General features: G+C 34.9%; 2 protein-coding genes across 3 annotated transcripts; one reads left to right on the top strand and one right to left on the bottom strand.

Moving 5' to 3' along the window:
• The first annotated feature begins 665 nt into the window (after positions 1–665).
• On the top strand, positions 666–1,112 carry LOC105130409 (uncharacterized). The gene has a single exon (XM_011032900.1). The coding sequence runs from the start codon at positions 666–668 to the stop codon at positions 1,110–1,112; it is 447 nt and encodes a 148-aa protein (XP_011031202.1).
• Positions 1,113–2,570: 1,458 nt separating this feature from the next.
• On the bottom strand, positions 2,571–10,429 carry LOC105130320 (LMBR1 domain-containing protein 2 homolog A-like). 2 transcript variants are annotated; one of them, XM_011032766.1, is made up of 14 exons: positions 10,058–10,429; positions 9,787–9,863; positions 9,256–9,414; positions 8,689–8,902; positions 7,634–7,720; positions 7,404–7,543; positions 6,272–6,352; positions 6,105–6,169; positions 5,593–5,768; positions 5,339–5,469; positions 5,132–5,216; positions 3,878–4,091; positions 3,647–3,747; positions 2,571–3,395 (listed from the first exon to the last, which is right to left on the bottom strand). In XM_011032766.1, exons 1-14 carry the CDS (start codon positions 10,223–10,225, stop codon positions 2,931–2,933), a joined length of 2,163 nt encoding a protein of 720 aa, XP_011031068.1. In that variant the 5' UTR covers positions 10,226–10,429; the 3' UTR covers positions 2,571–2,930. The 2 variants fall into 2 exon arrangements, with proteins under 2 accessions (XP_011031068.1, XP_011031069.1); XM_011032767.1 differs by having other exon boundaries at positions 9,256–9,392; positions 10,058–10,428.
• Between the last annotated feature and the right edge of the window lie 329 nt (positions 10,430–10,758).

Genomic DNA, 10,758 nt, shown 5'->3' with positions numbered 1-10,758 from the left:
TTATAATGATATTGACTTGGATTATTATTATGTTTAGATGAGAATAGTTAGGTTTGAAAATTTGTTTGAAATCACATTATCTAATAATCAAAATTCAAAATAAAAAATTGACTCTTGTTTTTTTTTTGTCATTTTATTTATAACATTAATTTCAATTATAATTTTAAACGAATATTTTTTAACATGTTTTTGGTTAAATAATAATTATAATTATAACTAAATATATTTTTAATTCAAATCAACTATAATTAAAAATAATTTTTTAAATTATAATTATAAAAATTATCACAGTATCAAATTTTATTAGAAATATTTATATGATATTATTATAAAATTTGTGGTGGGGTTTACGATAGCAGTTAGCAAGCAGACGTAAATTCGGAGGGGTCCAATATTCAATACAATGAACCTTCGTGGAAATTAATTAATTAATAATTAATTCGTAGGTGTTATTGAACCTTCGTGGAAATTAATTAATTAAAAATTAATTCGTAGGTGTCTCTGAATCTACATGACCAATCATCATCTACGTTCTTCTTATCTTATTTATATATAAACATAGACAAGACACAACGATTAAGAATAGGGCAAGAAAGATAAACATGAGTTGTCACTTGAATGGAAATTCAAAGTTAGGTTCGATCATCACAGAGAAAATACAAATCATGGGTGTTTCTGAGCCAGGAAAAGTATGCAAGAATCATCCATATCACGATCAGAAACAAGGGGTCTGTGCATCATGTTTAAGAGAGAGATTAACGCAGCTAATCTATGTCAATACTTCACAATCAGCAGTGCTTGCACCTCCTTCGTCATCATCTTCTCCTGATCATCCCTTCTCTTCTGTTGCCTCTACAAACCATGTATCTCGTCGCCAGCATCACCGGAACATTTCAGATAATTATAATATGGGTTCAGTATCTTTCAGGGTACGTGTCAGTAACCGCTTGAAGAAGAGTAGATCAATTGCTTTTGTGACAAGAAACCATACTGGAGAGGTAAAAAATGGGAAGAAGAGCAATGGGTTCTGGACTAATTTGCTTCATTTGAAGGGAAAGAAGGATCGGGTTTTGATGCGTTCTGCTGTCTCTATGAATGAAAGGTTGTATTAAGAGGGGTATAATTTTATGTATGAAATTAAGCTTCTTCTTCTCTTTTTATTTCTTTTGTGAGAGAATTTGAGGCTGCTACAAAATAATTAATTAATTAGGAGCTATGTGTATAAGTTTGTCTATAATTACAAAGTTAATTATGCAACGGGTTTGATTTGTTTTTGTTCTGACATGTTGAGTTTGAGCTTACTTCCAATGGTTTTAACTTTTAATTATTAGTTGTACAATTGTGAAGTTTCTTTGCACATTCTATGTGAATGCTATCCTCTCCTCTTTTCTTTTTCATAGAGGTATTTGATTGATGTTATTATGTTGTTTTTATCTCCTCTTTTCTTTTTCATAGAGGTATTTTATTATGTTGTTTTTCGTTAAATCCTTAAAATATAGTAAATAGATGTAAGAAAATACGGAAAAAAATTTTATCTTGAAAATATAGACATAAAATAAATGTATTTGAAAATAATTTTTTTATATAAAAAATACAAGAAACATATCTCATGCTTTCGTTATCTTTTTCTTGTATATCTTTATGTTGGTGACAAGTAAAAAAGTGTTTAGCTATTTAAAGATTTTGTCTTTGTAAATGTTTTAAAATAATATTTTTTATTTTTTAAAATTTATTTTTGATCAATTTAAAAACACAAAAACAACAAAAAATCCATAAAATTCTGATTTCACGGAGCTGTCCAAACATGAATGAGCACCAACCAAATTAATTTCTCTCAATGTGATTTTTTTTAGATCATGAGCCCATGAATTTGGATGGGGAGCGTTTCGATGTATCTAAGCTGCTTTTTTTTATTATTATTATTAGTATGGATATTTGAGTTAACTTGTATTATCTTGATTAATTTTATAGAATTTAAAGTTAATAATTATCTAAAACTCTAATCAACCTAAAATTTATAAAATTCAAAATAATAATTTTAAAAAATAAATTTAAAATCTCACTAATTTAATTAAGTTAGCTGTCTTCCTTCCTGAGATCAGTAGTAGATGGAGGGCGATGTTATCACGGTACTGGGACAACATTGGTAAGACAAATGCTTTGTGTTCCGTGACTTGTAAGTTAGCTCTTGCATATCGCATATTCTTTGACTAGCTGGTCATCTCCATTCCATTGTCATGCTCTACCTCTATGTTCTTGCGAATTTCTTGACCACCTAGGTTTTGTGGAATATTGACTTGAAGAGCCGTGTTCAAACACAAAATCATCGATTATATTATATATGATGTCGAGACAGGTGATTGCTTCTGAAATGGTCTTCACTTTTACGGGTGGTTTGTAGCCCCAATTATTCCTGCCTTGGATCATTTGTTTCATTTCTGCGTGTAATTTGAGATGAAATGATTTAGTTATTATACTTTCCATATTAAAAAGGGGATGCAGATGCGATGCAGATGATTTAGTAATTATACTTCAGCTTTGAGCTTTCGTGTTTTCAGATCATTAAATCGTGATAAAAATGTTAATAGTGTATAAACTGCCCATCAAGGGAAGCTCATTTGCAAGATCGGTTTAATGGTACAATTCACAAGAAAGAATTTTGCCTGCACAAATTCAGTGGTGTTCATAAACATAATCCTCTACTTACGCTATTGTATCATCTAAGTTTCGAATTGCTGGTACACGTATGGAGTCTCCATGATATATCCCCCCAGGCTTCCATAAAAAAATGTTGTATTTGCTAGGTCTCGCCCTTCATCTATACACCTTGTATTCCAGTCTACAATAGGCATTTTAGTTTCACAGTGTCCTGGGCAAGACTAACATTATCTGGGAGGACCTGGAATCTTGATATCAGTCCCATGCCCATATCAATCATCATCATCATCCCTGAGACTTCCATGGTCTGCAGATGGTCGTTTCAGTCTCTGGAATATCTCATCAAGGGGTTGAGATGATAAATCGTGAGACCCAGGTTGTGGTTCCCGCACTTGGCGTAATGGAAGAAATTTGTTGGCTCCTATATTCGCTTTAAAACTTTGAAAACCATTCTTCATTGATTCCCATTTAAAGGCCAAACCAGCCAATGGCCCAGCTGTCGTGTTGTGGGAGTGAGAGCTGCCACCATCAAGCAATGACACCTTCACAGAGGCAATGTTCTCCACCGGCCTTGTATTGGCATGCCTGCTCTGAGCTCTAACAGCAGCATACTTGTTACTGATGGCTTCTTTGCTTGTGTTGTATCTCTGACTTTCTTTCAAGAGTTTGGCTCGACTTCCCTTCCTCTCATCAGAGGCTAAACTGCTTGTTGCCTTCATTCCAGCGGCAGTCCTATCCTGAGCATTTTACATGTGAGTTAGAAGGATCATAAGAAATCTAGCTATCATTTTAAGATGAATAGGAAATACAATTGACGATGTTTTATGGTGGTATCACATAAATGAACCTCAGCATGAGTTGCAAATCTGTCATTCAAATGGATCTAATCCAGACAAATCACATGTGATATGTACATAAATGCAGATACACACATGTATAAAAACAGCGAAAAAATAGATAGATTTCATTGCTTGACATGAATACATACTGTACTATTGTTGCCAGTCTCCACATCAACACCGTTAAAGTTTCTTGCCAGTGGCACAACCAGCTCACCAACTTTTAGTCCTTGATCCAACCAAGATCGTTCTGTCAAAAATATACAAGAGAAGGGGAGAGGGCTTATAAACTATCAAGGAATAATTGGACAACTTTTTAAATTTCAAGCATATAATATCATAAGCTCAAACCATTAACAAGGAGATTATGGTACACTTACCTTTTTGTAGGATAATTAGTCCGGATGGATCAAATCCATCAGTACCATCTGCCTCGGTTTGAAACCTAAATCTATTCAAGCTCCCAAAGAAACCAATCACGCGATCAAAGAAATTGCTCGCAACCAACAGGGTGTATATAACCATAATCAGCGGATAGATTCTGTTAAAATCATTTCCAAAGAAAGGGACGGCATTGTCAATTTTTCCCATTCGCTGCAACCAGAAATCATGAGAGACCAAGGTAAAAGAGTCAACTTTCATGCGGGAAAAAGATTAAAATTCTCCTGTAGCAGTTCTATGGTTATAGCAGTTAGTTAGTCACCAGACCAAGGAAACTTAAAAATAAAAGTACAAGTGGAAACTTTCTTATTTATATAGAAATGCAAGCATATATTATGTGTTCGCATAACTTTTTTCTTAACAGAAACAAATGAGGTGCAAATTGAAGCCCAACCAGGGAACAGGAATATTGATTTGATAGAAAATCATTCAGAACTTGAGGGTGAAAATTAATTATTAGAAGCTTAGATCATCCAAGGATTCATATAAAGAAAGAGATGCCATAACAGATCATTCAAAATTGAAAAACATAAGTAGTGAACCTAGTGAACCCATTTCCTAAAATGCATTGCTTTCTCAATCCTTCCAAATGTTATGTAAAAAGAAATACAGATAAGTCCTACGTGAGAACATCCACAGTTGCATGAAGTACCAAAAATGGAGATCAATTTCTGAGCTTTCCATCCGGTCCCTCAATTATAGGAAAAACAATAAACAAAAGAGATCTCACTTGAAACCCGATCCAAAAACTAGAACATTGCCCTATGCAAATATTGGAATTTTCTATTACGTCAATCTCACATGCTCAACTAGGAAGATTTTTCTAAAAGCAAAACTGCCAAAAGAGGTCCAGTATTAAAACAAAATAAATAAAAAATTTATGCCTCAATCAGAACATACATGAAAGTTTAACCACTGGAAAAACACTAGGAAATCTTACATATTTGATACCTCAAATGCTGATCTTGGTAAATAAATAAAAAATTTATGCTTCAGTCAGAAGAACATGCATGAAGGTTTAACCACTGGAAAAACACTAGGAAATCTTATATATTTGATACCTCAAATGCTGATCTTGGTACCAGATGGGACAGAAAGACCCAAAATATCACTTTATTCTATTTGCAATTACAACTGGTACTAAACATAAAAATAGAAGAGAGAGAGAGAGGGAGAGGAAGAGAGAGAACTACCTTCTCAAATATAGTTTGCTTAGGATCCAGATTAATGAGGTTGAGAAAATTGTACGAAATTGGAGGAGCATATCGAGCAACCATCCTAACAAAGATGCCACAATAAGATAAACTGACTTTTCTCAAATGACAGGAGGGGCCAAAGAAGGTTGCAGAGCAGGAGAGGGGGGAATTCATGACAGCATAGCTCTAAATGGAAAAACTTACGAGCATATCATAAGCAAGCTGACTGAACTTGTCTGCCTAGGTGTTAAAGAGTAAAACATTAACATTCCGATTTTGAACAAGGAGTAGTATGTGCAGATGCACATATACATCAAAGGTACAAAAGCCAAAACCTGGAATACATTAACAGTAGAAGAGTAGAGCAAAATATAAGTGTGTACACCATAACTATAAGAACAATGCACATAAACCACATATAACCATGTAAGAATTGTAAACAAAAGAAAAGAACCTACCTGCATAGCTATCTCTTGTTTTCCCGCAGAGTTTATAAGGATTGAAAATAGAGATAGATCAACTCCACCAATTAGTAGAGTTGCCTCTGCTAATAGAATTGCAGCTGACATAGTTCCAAGTATGACAGCCAACACCTTCTCAAGTTGCTTTCTTAAGATGCATCGCCACAAAAATTCTGCACAAGGAAACAATTTTTTCAGGTTTCGGCTTAAAAGCTTGTCAAAACAACAGACCACTTCTACATAAATGTGTTTGTGCATGTGTTTGTGTACAGTGTGTACATATAGAAATAGAATATGTGCATCATAACCCCTCAAATTAAGCAGAATTTATTACACTTGGGAATACAGTCACTGCAAAAGCATGTTATTTTCTGAGTTCACATCTGGACCTCGATATCAAGACCATCTATCAAGCTAAATATAATGACAAGCCAAAAAATAATCCTCGTTGTGATGCTTTGAAACTCAAACTTAAAGGAAAGAAAAGGGATAATGTATCTGGCAATTACCCATTCTATCAAAGGAAGCACCCAACTTCCTAGCGCGAGCAGGCCTGAAGCTTGAAATGTATTTCCTAACATGACAGCATACAAATATTTCAAGCCCAGAGAGTCCAGCTTGGAACACAAATAGAACGAGAAGGGAAAATGATAATAAAAACATAATTAGGACAAACCATCCAGTTGAACTGCTGCGTTCATAGTTTTTAACACTGTCTTCCAGTTCAAGCGCTTCCATGACATAGTTCATATACTCGCTGCAAATAAATAAAGTAAATTGTATAGAAGCAGCATGAGCAGTAAAAGTATTCACTCAAAACTATTTTGTTAAAATATGACAGGTATCCAAGAAGCAAAACTGAAAGATACTACAAGCATCCTGTGACCACAAACACATCAACAGCTTGACACCATATCATAAACCAGAACATGAACATATTAATTTCAGAAGGTTATATCTAAAAGGAAAAAAAACACAAGTCTAAAAAGTCCCCAGATATGGAAAAGAGAAATCAAGCACGAAACAAACAACAAGCCATACAAGAGCCAACACACAAAAGTGTGAGATATTATGAATAATACCATGCGAGGAACAAAACAGCCACACGAGCATCAATCAAAATTAAGAGGTTCACACCGAGAAGTAAACGACAAACATGGGAGCATTTTTTTTTAATTTTAACTAAATAAGAACTTACAAGAGAATCCTTTCTAAATGACTGCATAGAGTACATACACTGTGATGAGGATTTTGTGTGTCTGTGTATGTATTCATGTGCGCAGCCATTGATGCTAGCCTGTGTGTATGAACTAGGAGTTGAGTAGTGGGAAGAGCACTTCGTTACACTCCTTGCATGTTCAGTTAACTTCACTGGTTCATATATAAAGTGACATCTCCATTAATTCAAGTGACTCCCAAGAATTTTTCCTTTCTCTTGATCTCTTCTATTAAATGAAAGGCAATGATACTGCCTTCTCGCAAATAATGTCACCCAGCCCCACCAACTGGGGGAAAAAAAATTCTGAAAGAGTTTATAATCACATCTATGCAGTCAGAAAGAAAAACTGTCTGGGAACAGATCAGGGCATCCCCTAAAAGAAGTGACATGACATAGTTGTTGCAAAAGAGTTGCGCAGCATATAAATATATATGAATTCATACATGACTCTGTTCCAATATAAAGAAACTACAAGGCACATCTGCATGTCAAGAAAACACAAATATTGATAAGAACAACTTGGAGATAAATGAGCAAATCCTCTACAGATGAACACACATCAAAGATTCAATTTTAGCATTCAATTCACCTTCTACAGCGATAATACTCTTCTCGAGCTCCTTGAAGATGACGCCTGAGTGTTGCCATTGATTTCTCATCCGTGTCATAGTCCATATCATTTTCTCCCAACCGACCACCTTGTGGTTTAAAGGATGGGTCTTGCTTAAACTTAAAAATAGAAAAATGTCATTATAAGGAGCGCTTTACTGGAACAAGTGAAGTTCTAGGAAGTGAGAAAGACATATTAAGAAGAATTACCATTTGTGCTAGCATGTTATCAATAACATCCATGTAGGGCCTCAAAGGGTCACGATTGGACATCTGATTGGATGTTGCTTGAGCAACCTATTCAATAAATTTCACCAATATATAAGCAACATATCAGTAAGAAATCAGGTCAGACACAGCCATGCTAGGTAATATGAAACTACAAGTTTTCTTAAAATGCAGACCTGGAGACATATCTAATTATACCTTATCTCCACAGAAAAAAATGAACAAACTACTGACAGGTACAACTAGATGAGAATTTGCTTACTGTATAAAACAGATGTTGAAACAGTGAGGTGTTTATTGCCCAATAAAAGGATCCTGATATCAAAGCAACTATAGATAATTATGTCTTGGAAACCCCAAAATGGACCGCTTAGCACTCAACACTCACTATCCATCTAGGGCTTTTAATCCCATCCCAATCATACTGTTTTAAGAGCAGGCTATAGCAAGTGAAAATGTACAAACCATGGCTTACCATGATTGTAGTTGTCTGTCAGATAATGCCATAACAGACTGTAAAGTATTGATAAACTAAAGATTCATTACATAACAGCCAATACAGTACATATGTAGCAGGCTCTAGAGTATTGGCAGTCTAGAAACAAAAACCTTGTATGCATATACAAACAAAGTACATCACATCCTCTATAAATTTATGACATGTAAATCTTACTGACCAGGAAATGGAAATGCAGAAGGACTAGAAGTTCATTTGGCAAGACAAATAGAACACCATAAACTGCTTAATATTGATCCAGGATGTCTCTCAAGTTTCCGAAAAACAAAAAAAATAAAGATCAATGCGTCCATCCCACAGACCAACTTCAATGGAACCGAGGAGACAGATAAAGAAAATTTCATCAAGCACAGGTGAAGATAGAAAAAATAAAACCTTTACAAGAGACAAGAATAAGGATCAGCCTGTGGTGATAATTGGTAAAACTAGAAACTTAAGAAACCCAGCAGTAAAATTAAAAACTCTACTCTATGTATAACTTTTCAAACCAATTTAAAATAGAAATGTGAAGAATACTTACTACAATAGCATTTGAAAGATCTTGATGAGCGTCATCAAGTTTCACAGCCGTTTTGGCAATTTTATGAGAAAGTAATTTTTGGCGGATTGACCACTCTGAATTTCTCCACAGGCTCTTGGGAATTTCACTCAAGCCAAAACCAAGAAGAAAAGCACCAGTAACAAGTCCAAAAGTATTTGAGCAGGCCATGGCAACAGCAAGCACATTTCCAATCCTGTTGAGGAAGATGGAAAATCACGAAATAAGTGAGCAATTTTCTCACAAAGACAAGAAAAAAAAGTGCCAATGATTCATATTTTTGTTCATAACTTTACAAGAATCCGCCACTATACCACGTCCAACATGACTAGTCAATAACAAAATTATTTGAATATCCAAAGTATGATAGTAGGTGAAGAAGAAGATTTTACAAATAAAGAAATAAGCTTCTGGAGTGATGAAGTGAACGAAAAAGGTCCAAAAATAGAGCAAAAATAAATCTGTAAAAAGCAAACTCTATGAATATAAAGGAAAAAAACTATACTCCACCACAAAGCAAATAACTTTTTCAGAGGGAAAGAAAGGAACCTTATCTTGTTCATCGTGATGAGAAGAATAAATCCAAAGAGGCCAATGGATCCGACAATTAAATAGAAGACTAAGTTTGCACGTACACTAGTCTTTAATCTTTCCATCACGGTAAAATCCCCTGCATCTTCAAAACCCTGAATAAGGGGCACCGCACCCCTGCTTAGAGATAACATAATTTAAATTCCATGAGGAAACATGCATCTACAAACTAAGAAAAAACAAAATTACAGGTATTTTCATAACAAAATGATATGCAACATCAATTAAGAGTATAAAAAATTGAAAACGTGAATTTACTTATAATTCCACGAAGATAGACTATTACAGGTTCACATCTGCACACAAGTCCATCCAGCTACAAGCAAACAGATTCTACATGGTTCGGTTTACGACATACCAACAGAAAGGACATCAATCGTATCATTGCTATAAAAGCTTAAGAACAATCTTAAAATCATGTCAACCACTTTCAGCATTACAACTCAGTAAGGTAAAGATGTAATCACTACGTATACGCGGACGACTTACCAGGTCAGTAAAAATGTACTCCAATACGACCAACTCCAAAAGAAAGAGATGCCTTCGCGATCAAGATCAAATTTAGTCTGCACGTATAACAAGAACATAAACCGGCTATTTTGCCTAGTGCAGCCACAGCGGCAGCAGTGCAAGTTTTTATTTATTATTGTTTTTTAATCAACAGACCGAAAAAACAACTCGGGTTAAAAATACATATAGAATTAAAGCATAATTCAATAAAAATTGGCAAAAAAAAGAGTAAAAAGGGAAAAGAAGTTACCGTGTAGATATCGGCAGGGACGAGGATGATGATGGAGAGAGAACAGAACCAGGTGTATCCGACAGTGAAGAAGACATACCGAGGAACCTCAGGTCCTGCGAAGTATCTGGCAGTTAAAATCACCATGCCTAGTGTTAGAGGTAACCATATCAAATAAAGCACCCACATCTCTCTCTCTCCAGCGATTTTTCCCTTTTTTTTTTCTTTCTCCGCAATATGTGAAATGAATTAATTTGTTCTTCTTTGACAGAGAAGACAAGGAAAGAAATGGAATGGAGCCGGTAAAACGGCTCCGAGACAGGTCCGCTTGCAGCTAATTTTTTTATTCTTTTTTCTGAGCTAACGTGCGGTTCTGCTTTCCTCCCTCTCTCTAACCCGCCTCTTGCTGGCCGCTGTGCAGGCTAGTTTCTTTTTGGGAAACCTCAAATCTAGTCCCTAAGTTTTAAATACATTTCCGATTGGATGTTAATACATACTATTTTATCAATTGTATCTCAAGTGTTGAAGGTATTTCTTAATCGGATGCTTTTTTGTCAGTGTGCTATTAAAAATATGATTTTTGAAAAAAATAATAGTGATATATAAGAGGGAAATTCTTTAAATGTAAGAGGCGTTTAGGTTTTATTTGAGAAATATTTTGTCTTGGGATGGGAATGAAATTTAGATGATATATTGAAGATTGATTTCAGGTTGTTCCAACC

Source organism: Populus euphratica, unplaced genomic scaffold (assembly GCF_000495115.2).
Source record: "Populus euphratica unplaced genomic scaffold, PopEup_1.0 scaffold45.1, whole genome shotgun sequence".
NCBI lineage: Eukaryota > Viridiplantae > Streptophyta > Magnoliopsida > Malpighiales > Salicaceae > Populus > Populus euphratica.
The sequence above is the reverse complement of the archived record's forward strand: the minus strand, read 5'-3'. Positions and strand labels throughout refer to the sequence as shown.